The 23,970-nt window shown below is 42.2% G+C and overlaps 1 protein-coding gene across 2 annotated transcripts in view; it reads left to right on the top strand.

Annotated features, from left to right (window-relative positions):
• si:ch211-246m6.5 (von Willebrand factor D and EGF domain-containing protein) overlaps positions 1–23,970 on the top strand; it is a 214,414-nt gene that overhangs the window by 128,757 nt on the left and 61,687 nt on the right. For both annotated transcript variants that reach the window (XM_055638663.1, XM_055638664.1), the window contains 2 exons: positions 3–253; positions 9,073–9,292. In XM_055638663.1, the coding sequence (XP_055494638.1) occupies positions 3–253; positions 9,073–9,292 (471 nt within the window). The remainder of the gene's footprint in view (positions 1–2; positions 254–9,072; positions 9,293–23,970) is intronic.

The raw sequence follows: 23,970 nt of genomic DNA, 5'->3' as shown, positions 1-23,970 counted from the left end.
AGACAATCAACCACCAATTTATCAAGAGTCTACCACCAAGCTCCAGACATTTTTCGGTGAAAATTTTGTGTACCAGTTCACAGCAGTGGATCCAGAAGGGTCAGCTGTACTATTCTCACTGGAGTCTGCACCAGAGAATGCCAGTCTGTTACCTGCTGGACTTCTGATCTGGAAAGTGAATTCCCAAAATTCAGGCAGATTTGACTTTACCGTGTCTGATGAGTGTAATGCACAAAGCACATATTCTGTTCAGGTGAGTCCAATACATTTAAATGCAAAATCATGCATATTTTTATTGATTGTTCAAAATATTTATGATAAACTTCCCTACTTATCGTGTACTGGCTCATCAAATCAAATTATTTTAATGACAAACACTTGAGAAAATAATTTGGTTTATGCCTTCTGAAACTCCATTGAAATACCACACAACAACGATATGCTGATAAAGTTCTGACGTTGTGAATTGAGAAGAGGTAGGGCAATGATGCAAGTTAGTAAATGCCACTGGGCTTGCATGTGTATCTCGTTGTCTTACTATTTTTTCTATCTCTTTGTGGAAATACATTTGTTGGAGAATTGTGCCCTTCTGTATGTAGAATATTACACATTCCTTGAAGGATCTTCAATGTGAAATTTAACTATTTCCATGGATACTTACTGATTTGCTATTGTATATTGCTTTGCTATTGTATATTTCCATTGAAGTCAGTTTTCATTCATAAATATCTGACTATCCTTGGCATGCAACAACATTTAACCAATCCCTCCATCCACTGTATCTAGCCATTACTTGCCGGGCTTCGTCTCCCCCCACCTCTTTTTTTTCTCCAGCTTTCTCCCCCCACCCCCCTATTCCTATCAGTCAATTTGGAATGGTCACCAAGTTCTGGGCTTCAAATGATGCCTACATTCTGAATTTGGACAATAGAAATACATAATAGAACTGCAAGTGATGAACAACCTGGTCTGACCACTAATATTTGTACTCCTTAGAGACTTCCCTGTTCCAGATAAGCCGATGTCCCCAAAATACCGCCTATTTCAGGAAGGCAGGGGCCTGTGTGGCAGCTGGGTCATGTATGATGGGGTAACACCATCACATGAAGTGCAGAGTGCAAGCCCTCTTGCCATGAAAAAGTAACATGGACAATGAAATAAATCACACTCAAGCTCTGACAGTGAAAGATTTTGAATGGTTCACAAAGACTTTGATATTTGCAGACATTCATAAACTTTCAAAAATCAATTAAGAAATTAACTTTTTTTAAGTTATTAATGAGATCACAATTAAATCTAATTTATTCACTTTGAGTATATAAAATCATTACAGCAAACTGAATTAATTCCATAAAATATACATTACCTTCACATCTGTACCACCCCATTAATATGAATAAACTTGGTCTCCAGCTGTCAGGTTTACCCTGGTGTAGGTTCAGTAAATAAATTCCCCAAAACTGCTGTGAAATTGCTTGATGTAGGTGATGTGCTACAGGACTCCATGAGAAATCCAAATTTGGAGCACAGCAGGGAAACCATTGCTTAGTTCAGCCAACACATTGAGGACTTGCTGTTTACTTGGGACTCGAGAACTTCACGGGGGATAAATGTTGGCAATTCAGCTGTGGCTGCTGGCATTTCCCAGCAAGGTTCATCACACTAAATTCCTCAGCTTCGTATGTGTTTTGAATGCTTAAGCAAAGGTTTCAACACAACAGAATATAAAAGTCTCTGTGCTCAAATTTTGTGTGGAGACACTCATGCTGATCTATAATGCGAGAGTAAATTAGCTATAATTTTAATCTAATCGTCTGCCAGGAAGCTAATGTTTGAGTGCCTGATTTTGGTCCATTCAAATCAGTAAAGGTTCATTCAGGACTTCTTGCAAGACAAGGTTCTTTTAAAATTAGTAGGATCTAAGTCCACTACACAATGGTTTTATTTTAATCAGAACTGCTAAGGGTGCCCTTCCCTTTTTTGAAAGCATTGTTTTATATTTAAAATATATTAATGAGAATTTATGTTTTAGTTTAAGTTTGCTTGAATAATGGACCTATTATAGAGGGACATACATTTATAGGGAAAGGTAGTAAGGTACTTATGCAACACTTTTTATGGATTAGTAAAGTCAATGACGTAACTGGAGATGCAAGTTTACATTCCATCATGGTAGATTGGGAATTTCCATCATGGCGGATTTGCTGGCAATTTTGTTATGTTTCATAATTATATCCATATCCTCCACTTCCAATGGCAGCTCATTTCATGTATACTACAGACCCTGTGTGTGGAAAAGCTTGCCCCTTGGGTTCCATTCCATCTCACCTTAAATTTCTAGTTTTAGATCTGGGGGACAGATGGTGGTTATTCACCTTATCAATCTCCCTCATGATTTTGCAAACCTCTATAAGATCACCTCTAGTGGTCTTAGAACGCATAAATCCCTGGGACCTGATCAAGTGTATTCTTGAACATTGTGGGAAATCTGGGGAAAATTGCAAGGCCACTACCAGAGATATTTGTATCATTGATAGTCATTGATAGTTTCCAGAAGACTGGAGGATGGCTCATATTGTGGTTCTATTTATGAAATGCCAGTTGGAAGAGTGGGCTGAAAGATGGCAGATGGAGTTTAATGCTGATAAGTGTGAGATGCTACATCTTGGCAGGACAAATCAAAATAGGACGTACATGGTAAATGGTAGGGAATTGAAGAATGCAGGTGAACAGAGGGATCTGGGAATAACTGTGCACAGTTCCCTGAAAGTGGAATCTCATGTAGATAGGGTGGTAAAGAAAGCTTTTGGTGTGCTGGCCTTTATAAATCAGAGCATTGAGTATAGAAGTTGGGATGTAATGTTAAAATTGTACAAGGCATTGGTGAGGCCCATTCTGGAGTATGGTGTACAATTTTGGTCGCCTAAATTATAGGAAGGATGTCAACAAAATAGAGAGAGTACAGAGGAAATTTACTAGAATGTTGCCTGGGTTTCAGCAACTAAGTTACAGAGAAAGGTTGAACAAGTTAGGGCTTTATTCTTTGGAGCGCAGAAGGCTAAGGAGGGACTTGATAGAGGTCTTTAAAATGATGAGAGGGATAGACAGAGTTGACGTGGATAAGCTTTTCCCACTGAGAGTAGGGAAGATTCAAACAAGGGGACATGACTTGAGAATTAAGGGACAGATGTTTAGGGGTAACATGAGGGGGAACTTCTTTACTCAGAGAGTGGTGGCTGTGTGGAATGAGCTTCCAGTGAAGGTGGTGGAGACAGGTTTGTTTTTATTATTTAAAAATAAATTGGATAGTTATATGGACGGGGAAGGAATGGAGGGTTATGGTCTGAGCGCAGGTATATGGGACTAGGGGAGAATACGTGTTTGGCACGGACTAGAAGGGTCGAGATGGCCTGTTTCCATGCAGTAATTGTTATATGGTTATATGGTTATAAAGTGTATAAGTATAAGCTTGGTCAATGAACAATGGTATTTTATTGTCACGTATGCAATGCAGAGCCAAATTCTTGCACAGGTCACCTTATTTTGGCACCATTTACAAATGAAAATTGCAGACCAGTGACCTAACACGTTAATGAAGGGGTTTCTGAAAGACGGGATCTAAATAAATTTTGAATATGAAGGACTGATTATGAATAGTCAGCATGGATTTATGTGTGGGAAGTAGTGCCTCATCAATTTGATTACATTTTTTGAAGAAGTGGCCAAGAAGGTTCAGGAAGAAATGGTGGGAGATGTTGTCTACATGGACTTTAGCAAGGCTTTAGACAGAATACTGCACAGTGGGATGGTCTGTAAGGTTGGATCACATGGGATCCAGGGCAAGCTAGCCAAGAGGAGATAGAGGGTGGTGGTAGAGTGTTGTTTTTCAGACATAAGGGCTGTAACAAGAGGTGTGGCACATATGTTATTCATATTAATGATTTGGATGTAAATATAGGTGGCATGGTCAGTAATTTTGTTGATGACACTAAAATTGGTGTTGTAGTGGAGAATTAAGGTTGTTTAACATTAGAAAAGGGTTTTGATCAATTGGGTCAGTGGGCTGTGGAATGGCAGATGGAGTTAAATAATTCAGATAAATACGAGATGTTACATTTTGGTAAGATAAATCAGGGCAATATTTGCACAGTAAATGGGAACACCCTAGGGAGAATTACAGTCAGATAAACCTCAGGGCACAGGTGCAGAGTTCCATGAAAGTAGCTACACTGATAGATAAGGTGCTGAAGAGGTTGTGTGGCATAGTTGCCTTCAGTAGTCATGGAATTGGGAAGGCATGTTACAGCTCTACAAGATATTGGTAAGGCCACATTTAGAGTATTGTTTTGTATAAGGAGAATTTGGATGGTTGGATTTTTTGGAGAGGTTGGATTTTTTTTTATCCATGGAGTGTATAATCTAAAATAAAAAGCTAGTACTAATTATGGTAATCATGAAATTATTGGATAGTTGCAAAACCCACTTGGTTTGCTGTGTCCTTCAGATAATTACTCACTCTGGGCTAGGTATGATTGTAAACCCAAACAGTGCACTTTGGTCTTAACTCATTCCTGAAATGGCCTAGTTATTTATTTTGTTACATTACGATGCAACATATCAGAATAAAATCAGGCAGATTTTCATCTTACGATCATCTGTGGATTTGTTCCTGAATTAGGAAACCTATCATACTGTCAAGTCAATGTAATTCTTCAGCACAGTTTCCAGACCACATGAAATCACATGGCATCCAGTCTGCTATAAGCAAGGAAGCTGACTGGTGCCTATCTACTGCCTTTCCTCCACCAGCCGATGAACACATGAACACAAAAACAAACCGAGCAACTCTGTTCAGGCTAACTAATGCCCCATCATTTTGATCTCAATCACCAGCAAAGTGATGGGAGACATTATCATCAGGACTATGAAAGGACACCTGCTGACCAATAATCTGATCACCATTAAATTTGCCAGAAATAGTTGGCTTGAGACTTCCTGGAAGTTTTGCTCCAAACATAGACAAAACAGTTGAATGCAAGAGGTTAGGTGGGAGTAACTAACAAGGTAACATTAAGGTAACATTTGATGTCAGGGATGTCAAGACTGTCTTATGAAGAAAGACTGGATAGACTTGGTTTATACTCTCTAGAATTTAGGAGATTGAGAGGGGATCTTATAGAAACTTACAAAATTCTTAAGGGGTTGGACAGGCTAGATGCAGGAAGATTGTTCCCGATGTTGGGGAAGTCCAGGACAAGGGGTCACAGCTTAAGGATAAGGGGGAAATCCTTTAAAACCGAGATGAGGAGAACTTTTTTCACACAGAGAGTGGTGAATCTCTGGAACTCTCTGCCACAGAGGGTAGTTGAGGACCAGTTCATTGGCTATATTTAAGAGGGAGTTAGATGTGGCCCTTGTGGCCAAGGGGATCAGGGGGTATGGAGAGAAGGCAGGTACGGGATACTGAGTTGGATGATCAGCCATGATCATATTAAATGGCGATGCAGGCTCGAAGGGCCGAATGGCCTACTCCTACACCTAATTTCTATGTTTCTATGTTTCTATGACCAAATCGACCTTCAAACTAACAGATGAAATTGAATTCTACAATAAACTTTAGACACAAAGGAAGAGGTTGGTGTTGTTGTTGTATGAGACCAGCCATTTCAAACCATGGACCTTGTTTCAGTAGTTTTTTTATACCAGTGTCTTTCACCTCAATATCTCCAGATGATTTGCTCATGCATTTCACTCCATCATTACATCAAAAATATGTATTTCAACTGCTGATTACAAAATATTCAGTTACATTTGCATCATCGCAATTATTCATCTGGTATATATGTGCTTGCAACAACACCTTGTTAACATTCAGGCGTGGACAGAGATGCGATGGGCTTTGCTATCACAGTATTTCCTGCTATCAACATTTTAGCATTGGCCTGAGGTTTAAAAAGACCAGGCAGAAAAATTATGTCAGAGGATGGGTGCTCTGTGTTGAGTCTCTCTCTCTCCTGATAAGCCTCTTCTGCAACATATCTGCATCCACAGTGTGTACATTCTACAAGTACAGTGCATCAACTCTCCAGGTGCATTTTAAACAGCTTAAATAATTGCCATCAAGATCGGAAAACAAACTGCTAGAGGATACAGAATGTCAATCCACAATGTCACATATCTCTTATCTTATAAACTAATGATGCATTCTGAATCTCTCAACCTGTCTCATAGATGGCCCTACACTTATTTTTATCTGCACTTTATCTGTAATACTATATTTGCACTCTGGTTCTTTTGCATTGGGGGTAGAGTGCTGACATGGATAGAGAAGTGGTTGGCAGACAGGAAACAAAGAGTAGGGATTAACAGGTCCCTTTCAGAATGGCAGGCAGTGACTATTGGGGTACTGCAAGGCTCAGTGCTGGGGCTATATTTACAACATACATCAATGATTTGGATGAAGGGATTCAAAGTAACATTGGTAAATTTGCAGATGACACAACGCTGGGAGCAGTGTAAACTGTGAGGAGGATGCTATGAGAATGCAGGGTGACTTGGACAGGTTGGGGGAGTGGGCAGATGAATGGCAGATGAAGTTTAATGTGGATAAATGTGAGGTTATCCACTTTGGTAGCAAAAACAGAAAGGCAGATTACTATGTAAGTTGGGAAAAGAGGAAGTACAACGGGATCTGGGGGTCCTTGTTCATCAGTCTATGAAAGTAAGCATGCAGGTACAGCAGGCAGTGAAGAAAACGAACGGCATGTTGGCCTTTATAACAAGAGGAATCGAATATAGGAGCAAAGAGGTCCTTCTGCAGTTGTACAGAGCCCTAGTGAGACCACACCTGGGGAATTGTGTGCAGTTTTGGTTCCCTAATTTGAGGAAGGACATTCTTGCTATTGCGGTACTGCAGCATAGGTTTACAAGGTTAATTCCCGATATGGCGGGACTGTCATATGCTGAGAGAATGGAGCAGCTGGACTTGTATACTCTTGAGTTTAGAAGGATGAGAGGGTATCTCATTTAATCATATAAGATTGTTAAGGGTTTGGACACGTTAGAGGCAGGAAACATGTTCCCGATGTTGGGGGAGTCCAGAACCAGGGACCACAGTTTAAGAATAAGGAGTAAGCCATTTAGAACGGAGATGAGGAAACACTTTTTCTCACAGAGAGTGGTGAGTCTGTGGAATTATCTGCCTCAGCGGGCGGTGGAGGCAGGTTCTCTGGATGCTTTCAAGAGAGAGCTAGATAGGGCTCTTAAAAATAGGGGAGTCGGGGGATTAAGGAGAGAAGGCAGGAACGGGGTACTGATTGGGGATGATCAGCCATGATCACATTGAGTGGCGGTGCTGGCTCAAAGGGCCGAATGGCTTACTCCTGTACGTATTGTCTATTGTAATCACGTATGGAAGATTTACGGATGATTGATGGTGTACAAAACTTTTTCACTGTACCTCAATAAATTGATTGGCAGATTGAAGGATACAGCATGGAAACAGGTCTTTTTGACATGTAAATCCACACACTATCATAGAAACATAGAAAACAGGTGCAGGAGTAGGCCATTCGACCCTTCGAGCCAGCACCGCCATTCAATATGATCATGGCTGATCGTTTAAAATTGGTACCCCGTTCTGGCTTTTTCCTCCATATCCTTTGATTCCCTTAGCCCTAAGAGCTAAATCTAACTCTCTTGAAAAACTGTTGATCGATCAACTGTTCACATGAGTTCTATGTTTTTCCAACTTTTGCACACACTAGGGACAATTTACAGAGGTCAATGAACCTACAAAATCCACAAGTCTACGATGTGATATTGTCTTTTTAAACAACTGATAATAAGAGAAATTCCACTATCAATTTAGGCAATATAACAAGGGGGAGTGTCAGGGTGATTTTTACAATGAAATATCCACAGGAATTTGGCCAAAACTTACTTGATTACCAACTATAAAATGGTAGTATTAGTAAGTTAACCTCTATTGATCACCTCGTGCCTCTATGAAGATTGAGCTTTAAAACTGTTTAAAAATATTCAATTTCCACATAGTCACATTGTTTGTTTCAAGATGATTCACATAAGTGAAACCAACATGAATGATCATGGCACTTTAATCCAAATTAGTCTTGGTGCATCTGAAGTTTCCACAATTGTTTATGCGATAATGCTTTAGAATTTCAGTTAGTTGGGCCAATTGTTCGCCTCTACATATTTAAGTAATTACATTGGCTGTTTTGTTCTCAGGGGCTCTAACAGGAGAACTGTTAAAGCTTCTGAATGAAATAAAGACTTGTTTTACTACAGCATCTTTCATGACTTCAGATCATCAATAAGCTCTTTACACTTGAACACTTTCAAAACCCTGCACACTTAGTTTTAGAGTTGCTGATTACATGCAGAATGGAAATTTCCCTCCAATTTCAGTACATATTCCTCGTTAACACATTTGGATTCAAAGAGAAGAAAGATGAAGTGATGACTACTTCAGAGAGTGAATGGAATTATAAAGTGCAACGTTTAGTGTACATTGCAATCAACAGGTTTGTCTTTACGGAAAAATAATTATGGCGTAATAATGAATGTGCCAAATATTTAAGTAGTCACTTTACATTATTTGCAATAAAATTCCAACCTTAATTAGGCATGAAATATTTTCTGTATTAATTCTGTTCTACTGGTTCTACTGGTTCTACTGATACATTGATTGACAAACCTCTTGCCGTAGTGATGAAATTGTACTCTGCAACTTGCTTTGAGGTGAGTGGATCTCCAGATGGGTGAGATATGAAGAGGACCAAAGGTATTAGCATATAACTAATTAGTTGTAGGGCAGACAATAGAGCTTTAATTATTGTTACAGCAAGCAAAACCGGCACTATTTAATTTTTATTGGTACAAACGCTTTTCCATTTGGTTTGCCAATTATAAAATGTAAATTGGCCAAAGGTCATGGAGCAGTAACACCCCACAGTATATTCACAGGAATCATTTAAAATCTTCTTGTATGTAGGATGGTATACAATGTGATGGACTACTGTTTCAAATGTTCCTTATTTTTCTTCCTAGGTTGCAGTGAAATCGTGTGGCTGCATAAATGGCGGAACATGTGGCACAGATATCAATTTCCCCCCAGGAAGTGGTGAATACCACTGTGTGTGTCCTGTCGGTTTTGAAGGGGAGTTTTGTCAAGAAAATGTAGATGACTGCAAATCAAATCCATGCGGTGTGGGCACCTGCATAGATAATATCAACAGCTACTCCTGTAGATGTCCAGCTGGTCTTACAGGTAGCAAGATATCATTGTCATTATAAACAGAATGATTGATAAAAATGTAAGATGAAATGGGGATAAATGTAATCTTGTATTATTTTCTTTGCCTCCTGTATTGCAGGAAGAGATCATTTATCTTATAGAATTACGATGATTACAACATTGCCATAATTATACAGCAGAGCTCAGTAATTTCTGAAGATGATTGCTAATCATGTAAATAATGTTAAAGAATTCATTGGATATGAAAGGATTTTCTTGAGGCTGCAGTTGTTAATTTGGCTGAATACCTTATACCATCTAATCAGAGAAGCTCTTCTTTCCCTTTCTACAAATAACAAAAGTGGAGGAATTTCAGGCTTGCATATCATATTTACAAAGAAAGGGAAATAGATAGGCAAGACATACTGAGGGGATATTATGGCCTGCGATTAATCTGTTTTGCAATATGATGCAGCTTGTATTCCGATTATAGATGCTTCCCGATTTAAGTCAGATATTATGGAAGTCAAAAACTCAAGTGCCACTGTGCAAGCGTAAATTTACTCTTTTTATTGTGTAGTACCACATGGGAATATCCACAAAGTCAGCTGACTAGCTTGCAGAAACTGTCACATGCACATTAGCACTCTGCTACCAAGACTACTGAGATGCGCAACTCGGAAATAAAACAGTGGGCTTAAAGAATTGCTTGCATGAGTGTGAGTTTATGCAAGTTGCATATTACGTAAGTTGGGGAATGCCTGTACTTCAGAAACAGTTCAGCTGAGAGGATTTTCCAATATTGTTATTGTTGCTTGAAATAATATCAAAGATTTTGAGATTGATGGCTCTCTCAAAGTCAATGTAGTTCATGAAAATCAGTAAAAGAGTGCAGATGCCAGATTTCTGAATAAAAACAGAAAATGTCAGAAATTCTCAGTATTTGTAGTCCTATCTATTCCTTCATCTAAAAATTAACTTACTTTCTCTCTTTCCCAGTTCTAACTTTAGAACAGAGATGAGGAAACACTTTTTCACACAGAGAGAGTTGTGAGTCTGGAATTCTCTGCCTCAGGTGGAGGCTGTTTCTCTGGATACTTTCAAGAGAGAGCTAGATAGGGCGCTTAAAGATAGTGGAGTCAGGGGATATAGGGAGAAGGCAGGAATGGGGTACTGATTGTGGATGACCAGCTATGATCACATTGAATGGAGGTGCTGGCTCGAAGGGCCGAATGGCCTACTCCTGCAACTATTGTCTATTGACTTAAACTGTTGCTCTTTCCATAGATGCATCCTGACCTGCTGAGTGTTTCCAGCATTTTCTGTTCTTAGTTAACTTACTTTGCCATTGCATATATTACAAAACATATTATTTGCTATATCTTCCTGTTCTGACCCCTACTTAATTTTTTCACCTTTGCTTTTTTTTAATCCTGTTTCAAAGCATTTTTACAAATTTTCTGCATTAAGGGTGTCAAGTAGATGGAAGATATCATTCTTGTTGGCATCTCAGTTCCCCGTGGAAATAAATGGAAGATGATCTCCGGATGGAGTCTCTTCTTGATTGTAGCCCTAACCACAAAATTGCAAGCTTTGGACTAAAGCCTAGTTCAACAGTAGATTTGGAAATGTAGTTCATCCATTTCTCAATGATAGTAAACATTTCTGCAGCTATTCACAAATTATTTTTATCTACAAAGCAATAACTTAAAAGTAACAGACTTTTTCTCTGTTTTACTGCATATATCTCTGAGCTTTGTGTTGCTATGTTCAGTTCATTAATTTCTAAGCATTTGCTTAAAAATATTTTAATGGGTATTATACAGACTAGTTGATTTTTACTTTCAAAACAATTGATTTGCATTTGCAATCTGCGTTCACAATACTAAATATGGAAATTGCATTCAAGTAGTTGCAGTACTTCAATACATGCAGGAAAAAAAAAAAACCTCCTTTGTGAAATTTATCATGCTCTGTGTTTAGGGTGATTGCATAGTTCTTGCCACATAGCATAAGATCTCGTGGGGCAAGGATGTTTCAAATTCATAGAGCTGAATCAGTCCAACATATTGTTTTCAAGATCTACCCAGAAAGCAGAGATTCATTGATATCCTAAGCTGACCCATTCTTCACATTTATATAGTGATGTTGATGGTTAGGAGTTGGTTGTCACTCACCTGTAAACTAGGTGTTTTAGTGCTTATGCAGAATTGTTAAATAACCTAGGACTGCTGCAGATCTCCATCAGAGTTTCCTCTGCCAATACCTTGTTATGACTCTTAAGAGCCCACTTTAATTGACAAATGTCCCAAACATATTAGTCTTATATGATTGACTGGCTGGTATTTTCCAAGGAGGCAGAAAGGCGTCAAATTTGTAAATTGTAGTGAAATGCATTAACTTACAAGAGTGCATGTGGCATGTTGTTCTTTGTGTAAACTCAATATCAAAATCCTACATCAGCAGGAATTGTGAACTTTGGTAGAGAATCCATGTTCTCACTGAATGTGTACTTTATTTATTCTTTCATGGGTTGAGGTGGTCATAAGCAAGGATTATATTTATAGTCCATTCCTACTTGTTCCTGTATTTAACAGCTTGCTCAGGGAAAATAAGAATCAGCCACATTTATGGGTCTGTGGTTGTACAGCAGTTGATTTGGATAAAGATGGACAGTTATTTTTGAACTATGAGCATGAACAAGATTTTTTAATCACAAACAAGTACAGGTTCTCCACCAATTTTCAGCAACTGGTGGTCCGGCGCCTCCTTTAATCCAGACAAAAATTACAATAGTGCCCTTGAAATCCCCTCTGGAAATTTGGCATCTCGGCCAGGTTAGGCGACCGATCTCAAACTCATCCGGCTTCCATGGTTGAATTTCTCCCCTGCAGCTAGGGACCTGGAACTCCAGCCTAGCCAGAGGCAGCAGATCTGTTCCTAGAGCCATCTTCCGCGGTCGTCCAGTGGGTTGAATTTGCCCCCTGTGGCCGAGGCTCTGGAACACCAGCCCTGCCAGAGCTGGAAAGTCTGTTCCCATAGCTGACTTCCAAAGCTGAATTTGCGGGCCGGCATCTCGATGCTATGGAGGACTAGGCAGATCTCGACGCTATGGAGGACTAGGCAGACCATTCCAGTACCATTCAATTCCTCTCAGAGAACATGATCTCTTTTGTTCCAGCAAAATGGATAATGCAGAAAGGCTCTCGAATCGAGGGTGGCGAAAAATCAGTGATGGACCTGCAATATGCTCGATATTACTGATACCGACTTTTTATTCCAGATTTACTTAACATCATGAAGATAAAAATCCACATTCCCTTGGTGAAATTTTAAGTTGTGTCGGTGCTTCCATGATCCAGGCTGCTCAGATAGGCAGAGCACATGGATGACACTCCTTCATATTGTGGATCACTGTTGCTTTAGCAGTGATTCTCAAGGAGTGGTGGAAATCTTCAAAGCATCTGCTAACTTCTGTAACTACCAACAAAACCCTCATCTACCATCCCCCCCACCAACATGCCATTCGCTTTCTTCACTGCCTGCCGTACCTGCATGCTTACTTTCATAGACTGATGTGCAAGAACCCCCAGATCCCGTTGTACTTCCGCTTTTCCCAACTTGACACCATTTAGATAGTAATCTGCTTTCATGTTTTTGCTACCAAAGTGGATAAACTCACATTTATTCGCATTAAACTTCATCTGCTATGCATCTGCCCACTCCCACAACCTATCCAAGTCACCCTGCATTCTCATAGCATCCTCCTCACAGTTCACACTGCCACCCAGCTTTGTGTCATCTGCAAATTTGCTAATGTTACTTTGAATCCTTTCATCCAAATCATTGATGTATATTGTAAATAGCTGCGGTCCCAGCACCGAGCCTTGTGGTACCCCACTAGTGACTGCCTGCCATTCTGAAAAGGACCCGTTAATCCCTACTCTTTGTTTCCTGTCTGCCAACCAATTTTCTATCCATGTCAGCACTCTACCCCCAATACCATGTGCTCTAATTTTGCCCACTAAATCTCCTATGTGGGACCTTATCAAATTATTTCTGAAAGTCCAGGTACACTACATCCACTGGCTCTCCCTTGTCCATTTTCCTAGTTACATCTGCAAAAAATTCCAGAAGAGTAGTCAAGCATGAATTCCCCTTCGTAAATCCATGCTGACTCGGACTGATCCTGTTACTGCTATCCAATTGTTCGGGCTATCTCGTCTTTTATAATTGAGTCCAGCATCTTCCCCACCACCGATGTCAGGCTAACTGGTCTATAATTCCCTGTTTTCTCTCTCGCGCCTTTATTAAAAAGTGGGATAACATTAGCTACCCTCCAATCCATAGGAACTGATCCTGAGTCTATAGAACATTAGAAAATTATCACCAATGCATCCACAATTTCTAGAGCCACTTCCTTAAGTACCCTGGGATGCAAACCATCAGGCCCTGTGGATTTATCAGCCTTCAGTCCCATCAGTCTATCCAACACCATTTCCTGCCTAATGTGGATTTCCTTCAGTTACTCTGTCACCCCAGATCCTCTGGCCACTACTATATCAGGAAGATTGTTTGTGTCCTCCTTAGTGAAGACAGATCCAAAGTACCTGTTCTACTCATCTGCCATTTCCTTGTTCCCCATAATAAACTCACCTTTTTCGGTCTTCAAGGGTCCAAATCTGGTCTTAACTATATTTTTCTTCTTCACATACCTAAAGAAGCTTTTACTATCCTGCTTTATATTCTTGGCTAGCTTACCTTCGTACCTCATCTTTTCTCCCCGTATTGTCTCTTTGGTTATCTTCTGTTGTTCTTTAAACATTACTCAATCTTCTTGCTTCCCACTCATCTTTGCTACGTTGTACTTCTTCGCTTTAATTTTTATAGTCCCTGACATCCCTGGTAGGCTCCAATACAAGCTGTTCAAAGAATCCATCACAAAGGCACTCTACAAAGTCCCTATCTTGGGGTCCAGTACCAAACTGATTTTCCCAGTCTACCTGCATGTTGAAATCTCCCATAACAACCACAGCATTACTTTTACTACATGCCAATTTTAACTCCTGATTCAACTTCTGCCCTATGTCCAGGCTACTGTTTGGGGGCCTGTAGGTTAGTCCCATTAGGCCCTTTTTAACCTTACAATTCCTTAGATCTACCCATACTGACTCCACATCTCCTGTTTCAATGTCACTCCTTGCAAGGGACTGAATTTAATTCCTCACCAACTGGGCAACCCCACCCCCTCTGCCCACCTGTCTGTCTTTTTGATAGGAGGTATACCCTTGAATATTCAGTTCCCAGCCCTGGCCCTCTTGCAGCCTTGTCTCAGTAATTCCCACAACATCATACTTGCCAGTTTCTAACTGAGCCTCTAGCTCGTCCACTTTATTCCTTATACTTTGCGCATTCATATATAGTACTTTGACCTCCGTATTCACTTCCTCCCCCTCACAATTGGCCCTGACCTTACTCTGTTGTCCATTTTCAAGCGGGGTTAGGTTAGGTAAGAGGGAGGTGCAGTGAGACCTGGGTGTCCTTGTACACCGGTCACTGAAAGTTGACTTACAGGTACAGCAGGCAGTGAAGAAAACTAATGGAATGTTGGCCTCATAACAAGAGGATATCAGTATAGGAGTAAAGAGGTTCTTCTTCAGTTGTATAGGGCTCTGGTGAGACCACATGTGGAGTATTGTGTACAGTTTTGGTCTCCTAATTTGAGGAAGGACATCCCTGTGATTGAGGCAGTGCAGCGTAGGTTCACGAGATTGATCCCTGGGATGGTGGGACTGTCATATGAGGAAAGATTAAAAATACTAGGCTTGTATTCACTGGAGTTTAGAAGGATGAGGGGGTATCTTATAGAAACATATAAAATTATAAAAAGACTGGACAAGCTAGATGCAGGAAAAATGTTCCCAATGTTGGGCAAGTCCAGAACCAGGGGCCACAGTCTTAAAATAAAGGGGAGGTCATTTAAGACTGAGGTGAGAAAATACTTTTTCACCCAGAGAGTTGTAAATGTATGGAATTCTTTGCCACAGAGGGCAGTGGAGGCCAAGTCACTGGATGGATTTAAGAGAGAGTTAGATAGAGCTCTAGGGGCTAGTAGAGTCAAGGGATATGGGGAGAAGGCAGGCACGAGTTATTGATAGGGAACGATCAGCCATGATCACAATGAATGGCGGTGCTGGCTCGAAGGGCCGAATGGCCTCCTCCTACACCTATTTTCTATGTTTCTATGTTTCCTTCCCATTAATTCAAGAATCTTTTGTAATTTTTCCTGTAGCCACTTTCCCTTCAACTCTATCTTTATAGTCCCAATTTGTTAATCCCTCCCCCCCACTATTTAGTTTAAACCCACACGTGAAGCCCTAGCAAAGTTGCCTGCCAGAATGTCGGTCCCCCTCCAGTTAAATTGTAACCCGTCCCTTTTGTACAGGTCACCCCTACCCCAGAAGAAATCCATGTGGTCTATAAATCTAAATCCTTACTCCCTGCACCAGCCCCTCAGCCACACATTCAGATCCCTTATCTCCCTGTTCCTTTCCTCACTAGCACGTGGTATTGGAAGCAATCCAGAGATATCCTCCCTAGAAGTCCAGCATTTCAGTCTTCTTCCCAACTCTCTGAAGTCATGTTGGAGAACTTCCTTCCTCTTCTTCCCGATGTCGTTTGTGCCTATGTGCACAACTACTGCCGGCTGTTCTCCTTCTCTCTCGAGGATGTTCAGAATTCGGCTTGTGACATCCTGAACCCTGGCGCCAGGGAGGCAACAGACCATCCTTGCATCTCGTCTGCCACCACAGAATCTCCTGTCAACTCCTCGGACAATAGAGTTAACAACCACTAGGGCTCTGCCCTACGTCAGTCTCGCCGGTCGAGTCCCATCTCCAGGATTGTAGCCACCGACGTGTCCCCCATTCGGACTGGAAAACTTGTCTCCCCGGACAGTTCCCAAGAGTGCGTACCTGTTCTCATTAGGCACAGCCACCTGAGTCTGCATTCCACGACCTCGGCGTGACTACCTTTGTGTAGGTCCTGTCCAGGAGCTCTCGTTTTCCCGGATGGCCCCGAGGTCATCCAGCTGCTTCTCGTGCCCCAACACGGTCCTTTAGGATCTGAAGCAGGACGCACAGTTGCCACAGTTTGTAGCAGCCAGAGGCTCCATCTGTGTCCCTGGGCTCCCACATTCTGCAAGCCTCACACTGTCTCATCTGCCCTGACATGTGTTCACCACGCTCCGTCTTCTTGAGCTTTATGCGTAGCCTCCTAGCCCGAAGACTCTCGAGCCAAAGATTCACACTTCCATCACATGGCCGCTCCCTCACTGCCGCTTCCAAAGAGCCGTCTTGCTTATATTGCCTGATAAATTGCCTAATTTAATAACCAAATTCCTCAGTTTTAAACTGTTTTACCCCTCTAACTCACTTCTAACTCTCCTCCCACTCGGGCTAGAGTCAATCAGTACTTTTTCCTGCTTCTCTTTGTTGCTGCTTCTTCAAAATCCACGGGAGCTCTGAGTTAAGTCTGCCTGTGCTTTGCCTCTCTTTTTCAACTGATTTCCCCCTCTGACTCACTTCTAATTCTCCTCCCCCTCATGCTCAACAGTGGTTGCTTTCCAATTATATAAACGTTAGGGTGTTTCTGAACTTTTGACTAAGAGGTCTACAAAGATTATTGTTTGGAGGTCTCCAGACTCCATGCCCAGTCAAGACAAACAAGTTAACTTGATTCCAGGTCAAAATTCCCCAGTGTTGGCTGTCCATGTGAGAATGTGAATTCTAAGCCCAAAATCTTGTTTAAGAAATGGTTAATGAAGGAGTGTTTGAGCTTTCCTGGTGCATGAAAATGTTTATTTTGTGGTTTATAAGTATGTAAGTGATAGGAGCAGAATTAGCCCATCAATCCACTCTGACTGATCTATCTTCCACTCTGAACCCCATCCTTCTGCCTTCTCCCCATAACACCTGACTAATCAAGAATCTATCTATCTCTCCAATAAAATACCCATTGATTTGGCCTCCACAGCGCTCTGTGGCAGTGAATTCCTTGAAGTCTTTATGTTGCCTTTTTTTTTTGTTACTCATACTCAGGATGTCAGCGATGTAGGTTAGGCCAGAATTTATTTTCCTTCACAATTTTCCCCTCAAGAGGAGGAATGGGTGAAATTTCAGGTCAAGACCCTACTTCAAACTACTCACCTGCCGTCCTCCGACCCCAACCCCTACCATTGTCGTGTCTTGACCATCCCCTCTGACATCCAGCATTTTGTGTCTATCTTCGGTTTAAACCTGCAGCTGCAGTTCCTTCCTTCACATTCACCCTGCATCCCCTGCCTGTTGAACTGTCAGAAATCCCTGAGATCTCCTCTTATACTTTTACACTCTTATAGACACTGATCCAATCTGCTTGATCATAGCTAACCTGCCATTATGGATCTTCAATGCACTACCTATATCTTATTGTAGTTAGAGACCAAAGAGACCACAATATTCCAGGTGTGGTCTCGCCAAGGTTCCATGTAATTACAGTAAGACGTCTTTTTACTTCTGTGCTGGTAAGCCATCATACTTCTAATGGCACATGATACAATTTAGAAATGGAATGACAGAATTGTGGATTACCTGAAGTTTACAAGGGATAGGACAGGCAGGCAAACAGCCAGTGAAATGAAATATTTAATTTTAAATGGTAACAACATTGTAAATAAAGGTTTCAAAGCCTGACAAACTGGAGCCAAGGCAGAATCAGTGGTGCTTGTAGATACAGAAATTGACATTTTTTAAACTATATTTGAAGACATGCAGTTCAAAGTCTTCTCCATTGCAATCATGCAGAAAGATCTGATGTTGATTTTTTTGCATGTGAATGAATAAATAACTGCTTAACATGACATGTCCTGTTAAGTGTGTATTGTTGTAAATAAGCCAATCATTTTACTATCATTATCTCAGACCTTTAGTCATTAAAACAAGAGCGACCCTGAATTTCCAACTACCTGTCACTTTTTTCAATTCAATTCAATTCAACTTTAATGTCATCGCACAAAATACAAGTATCAGTACAACGAAATGCAGTTTTGCGTCAGTCCGTAGTACTTGTACATAAAGAGAAAAAACAAGAAAAAAAAATAGAAAGAGAGAAGATACAGAATAATCAGGAAATACAGAATGATTAAACACAGGGGGACGGAGGGACCAGAGAAGTCTATCGTCGGGACTCCGAGTTCAGCAGTGTGATTGTGTTGTTATAGAAGCTTTTCCTCATCCTGCTGGTACGTGACCTGAGGCTCCTGTACCGCCTCCCTGATGGGAGGAGGGCAAACAGTCCATGGTTGGGGTGTGAGGGGTCTTTGATGATCTTCCCAGCCCGTCTCAGACACCGTTTTCGGTGGAGGGCATCCATGGCAGGGAGCGGGGCACCGATGATGTGCTGCGCGGTTTTCACCACCCGTTGTAGTGCTTTCCTGTCCGCAGCAGTGCAGCTGCTGTACCATACCGTGAAGCAGGTGGTCAGGATACTCTCTATGGTACAGCGGTAAAAGTTGGTCAGGATCTGGGGGGACAGGTGGGCTTTCTTGAGCCTCCTAAGGAAGTAAAGGCGCTGCTGTGCCTTTTTGATCAGCTTGGAGGTGTTGAGGGACCAGGACAAGTCCTCCGAGATATGCACTCCGAGGAATTTATAGCTGGAGACGCGCTCCACCTCAGTCCCGTTGATATGGATGGCGGTATGACTGCCTCCTCTGGTCTGCCTGAAGTCGACAATAATCTCCTTCGTCTTTTTGGAGTTGAGGATGAGGTTATTGTCGGCACACCAGGTGGTCAGGTGCTGGATCTCATCCCTGTAGGCTGACTCATCGTTGTCGCTGATCAGTCCTACTACCGTGGTATCGTCAGCAAACTTAATAATGGCGTTGGATCCGTACTTTGGGATGCAGTCGTGGGTGAAGAGGGAGTAGAGGAGAGGGCTGAGCACACAGCCCTGTGGCACTCCGGTGTTCAGTGTTATAGTGGAGGAGGTGAGGTTATTGACCCTAACAGACTGTGGTCTGTTAGTGAGGAAGTCCAATGTCCAGTTACAGAGGGAGGTGGAGATGCCAAGTCCACTGAGTTTGGTGATCAAGCTGGCTGGGATGACAGTGTTAAAGGCAGAGCTGAAATCAATGAACAGCAGCCTGATGTAGGAGTTGTTGTAGTCCAGGTGGGTCAGGGCAGAGTGTAGGGCCGCCGATATGGCGTCCTCTGTAGATCTGTTGGTCCGATAGGCAAACTGATGGGGGTCCAGTGTGGGGGGGAGGCAGGCTTTGAGGTGAGCCAAGATCAGCCGCTCAAAGCACTTTGCAATGACAGGGGTGAGTGCCACTGGGCGGAAATCGTTGAGACTCCCTGTGGCTGACTGTTTGGGCACTGGCACGATGGTTGATGTCTTGAGGCAAGTGGGGACAACACCCTGGGCCAGTGAGAGATTGAAAATGTCGGCGAGGACTGGGGATAGTTGTCCAGCACATGCCCGAAGCACCCGGCCAGGGATGCCATCGGGGCCGGCAGCTTTGCGCTCATTCACCTTGCTCAGTGCATCTTGTACAGCAGAGGTGGAGAGGCTGAGAGGTTGTTCATTCGGGGGTGGAGCAACTTTAATGGCTGGGGTTTTGTTGTCTCGGTCAAAGCGAGCATAGAAGTGGTTTAGCTCATCAGGCAGGGTGTCGTTGTCTGGGGGAGGGGTGTTAACTTTCTGATAATCGGCAAGGGATTTGATTCCTTGCCACATGCGCCTGGGGTCAGAGTTGTTGTGGAAATGCTCCTCAATCCGCCGTTTATGATTTAGTTTAGCAGTCCTAATTCCCCTTTTCAGATTGGCCCTGGATGAGCTGTATCCCTCAGCGTCGCCAGATCTGAAAGCGGCATCGCGAGCCTTCAGTAGGAGTCTGACCTCCCTGCTCATCCACGGCTTCTGGTTAGGGAAAGTCTTTATCTCCTTGTGGGTAGTGACGTTATCGGTACAGAATTTTATATAGTCCAGAACTGCTGAGGTGTATGAGTTGATGTCCACTTGTGAATTTGAGGTGGACTGAGTAGCAAAGAGACTCCAGTCTGTCTGCTGAAACTGCTCCTGTAAGTCAGAGACAGCCCCCTCAGGCCAGACCTTCACTGTCCTCATGGTAGGTTTCACACGTCTGATCAGAGGTGTGTATTTGGGGAGCAGGAACAGGGAGAGGTGGTCAGACTGTCCAAGGTGGGGGAGGGGGAGGGCTTTGTAGGCTTCAGTGATATTAGTGTAAACTAAGTCCAGAACATTGTTTCCTCTGGTTGGGCAGAAAACATGCTGATGGAACCTGGGGAGTACAGTTTTAAGGTCGGAGTGGTTGAAATCACCCGCAACAATAAATGCCCCCTCTGGGTGGGCAGATAGATGTTTGCTGATAGCAGCTTGCAGCTCTTCCATTGCTAGCCTGGCATTAGCGTCCGGGGGAACATAGACTGCAGTGATAACAGTTGATGTGAATTCCCTGGGCAAATAGAAGGGCCTGCACTTTAACATCAGGTATTCCAGGTCAGCAGAGCAGTGACTACCAATCTTAACAACGTCCGTGCACCATGTGTTATTCACATAAATGCATAGTCCGCCGCCCTTGGTCTTACCGGAGTCCTCCACTGATCTGTCGGCCCTGAAGACAGTGCGTCCCTCCAGCTCAATGGCGTTGTCTGGGAAGTTGTCCTTTAGCCATGTCTCAGTGAAGACCATGGCGTTGCAGTCGGCGATCCTTCTGTGTGTGGGTGATCCGCAGCCTCAGTTCGTCTATTTTACTCACCAAGGACCGGACATTCGCGAGGAAAATGCTGGGCAGAGCTGGCTGGTGAGGATTTGATTGCAGCCTAGCTCGATGGCCTCCCCGCTTCCCACGCCTTTGTTTGCGGTCCCTGCGCCGCCTCCAGACACTTCCTGTCGGGGGCGCGGACCCGCTAGACCACGGTGTCCTGGTGATCTCCGGCGGCAGTTGAAAGTCGCTTCTGGTGCGCGTTATGCAGAGACGGCCGAGCTCAAGTAGCTCCTGACGGCCGTACACAGTCTTCGCTCCAGTGCTCCGGGCGAAAACTAAGGTAATTATTAACAAAAGAAAGACTAACTCACAAAAACTACGGAGACGCAGAGCCTCGCGTTGTGCACGCGACGCCATCAGTTCAGTTCACTTCAGTTCTCCATCTCGCGTGTATTCTGACCTCACTGTATTTGGCCTCTTTCACTATTCCAACAATGCCAACATAAAGTGAAAGAAACTTATTGGCGCGTTACGGTCCTAAGAACAATTAGGATTTTTTAGTTGTCAGATCTGGCTGGTTCCAGTATAAGGTCAACCATCTGTAATATTAACTCTTTCCACAGGTGCAAGCTATTCTGCTGGGTATTCCCAGCAACTGCTCTGTTCTGCATTTTACAATCCCAATGTGTTTTTCTGTTTCTTTTCTCTAACACAGCACCTCCTTAGTCTCCACCTTATAACAGATTCTCCTAACTGCTTGCCTTCTGGGCAAATTAAAACACAAGTTTTCTCTTTCTGTGCAGCTGCATAGCCAAAAAAACACTGATGTTCAAGTATCTGTAAAGCTAAGCTGCGTGTACATTATTGTTAATATTTTGTTTTAAAGACAAAAAGGTGTCAGTACCCATATCAATTAAACATTACGCTACATTCATCACCAATGATTTCTATTAATGTAACCCCCTCTTCTGTTTTAAATGTGTGTGCAATCAACATCTAATTTAATAATATTTAAAAGTATACATCAACAAGTTTTGAAAATTAAACATAGTATAAAAAATCGTGTTTTTATCTTCTTAGAAGTGTCAGTAAACCGTACAATCACAAAAAAAACATTGGGTGATGTCCTTTTTACCCCATCAAAAGCACTGGTTATGTGTCTTGTTTATAACAAAGGCATTGGTCATTGTTCTATTTTCTACCAAAACGAGAAGTCTACTGAAAAGTAAGGGAAGTCCACAGCAAACAATAATACCACCAGTCCAACATGGAAGACAATAACAATAAAAGGTAACCTCTAACATAAGGCAGTTGTGTTGACTAGAATGAAAGGCATCAGGTAATAGTCACAAGATGCTGAAGTTCCATTGAAACTTTATTAAACGTGTAATCACCTGGGGCAGGAAACTGGGAACACCCTGATGAGCCGCAGCAACAAATAACAGCTGCGAATTCACTCTGATCCTTCATAAACTGCTAACAGCTGTTCCCCCTGTTCTCAACTGACCAGCATGCCTGAGTTTGTCACTGTTTGCCAGAGTTTCGAGATTTTCTTTTAAATTTATGTGATCAGATGTATAAAGCTGTAATACTTATTAGCCTGTTGCCACAAGTGTTTGCAAAAAAAAAAAAAACTATAGCCATAAATATAGCTGGAGGAAGATTTGGCTCCTCCAGCAAACACATAGAATATCCCTCACAACATCTGATAGTTTTTGTTGAAAAATTGTCAGAGTATTTTATGCAGTATCCCTAGCTGATGACATGGAAATTGGCACAATACTATTTCTGGAACTAAATGAGTCCCGTTGTATTTCCTTACTGGTATAATTCAGCTTGGAAATTGACATAATCACATTTTACTTCATACATAAGTGATTTTCAACCTGCGTAATCTAATTTATGGGCTATTAGACTTCATAAAATGCTAAAGCAGTTTTTCAGCTAAGTATACCTCCTAGGTTATAAATTACAAAGTATAATTGGACCTATTACGCTAATTATTAACTTAATTTCTCCTTTTTCATTTATGTTTATTTCTCCTGTTCCGTTAGCAACTTCTCAAACCATACTTTGTAATGTAAAACAGTGTTGTACTCACATGTTAGCTCAGTAGTGGCAGCAAAAGGGTTAACATTGCAGGAGGCTCTGTGCATCCAATAAGGTCTGCAACTAGAGCACGACTGTTTGATCACATTGAACATCAAATAGTAGCAGATGACCAGAAGCAAACCTGCTCTCTATTGGATCTGGGTTCCAACCCAAAATATCACCTATCCCTTTTCTCCAGAAAGGTTGCCTGACCCACTGAGTTACTCCAGCATGTTGTGCCCATCCTCCCTATTGGGTCTGATGACTCTCCACTTACAACCACTTCTCAGCTTTTTTGCCTTCAAACTCTTCCAGGCCTCCACACAAGATAGATCCAGGATCTCCCATTTAGTCGTGGCTGTTGCATTGCTTTCCAGGACCACTGGTTATCATATAACCATATAACAATTACAGCACGGAAACAGGCCATCTCGGCCCTACAAGTCCGTGCCGAACAACTTTTTTTCCCTTAGTCCCACCTGCCTGCACTCATACCATAACCCTCCATTCCCTTCTCATCCATATGCCTATCCAATTTATTTTTAAATGATACCAATGAACCTGCCTCCACCACTTCCACTGGAAGCTCATCTCACACAGCCACCACTCTCTGAGTAAAGAAGTTCCCCCTCATATTACCCCTAACTTCTGTCGCTTAATTCTGAAGTCATGTCCTCTCGTTTGAATCTTCCCTATTCTCAAAGGGAAAAGCTTGTCCACATCAACTCTGTCTATCCCTCTCATCATTTTAAAGACCTCTATCAAGTCCCCCCTTAACCTTCTGCGCTCCAGAGAATAAAGACTTAACTTATTCAACCTGGGATGACTCAAGATGTATGTATAATCTGCATGACCT

This window comes from Leucoraja erinacea, chromosome 7 (genome assembly GCF_028641065.1).
Source record: "Leucoraja erinacea ecotype New England chromosome 7, Leri_hhj_1, whole genome shotgun sequence".
In the NCBI taxonomy this organism is placed as follows: domain Eukaryota; kingdom Metazoa; phylum Chordata; class Chondrichthyes; order Rajiformes; family Rajidae; genus Leucoraja; species Leucoraja erinaceus.
Note: the sequence above shows the minus strand (reverse complement) of the source record. Positions and strands in the feature narration are given on the sequence as shown.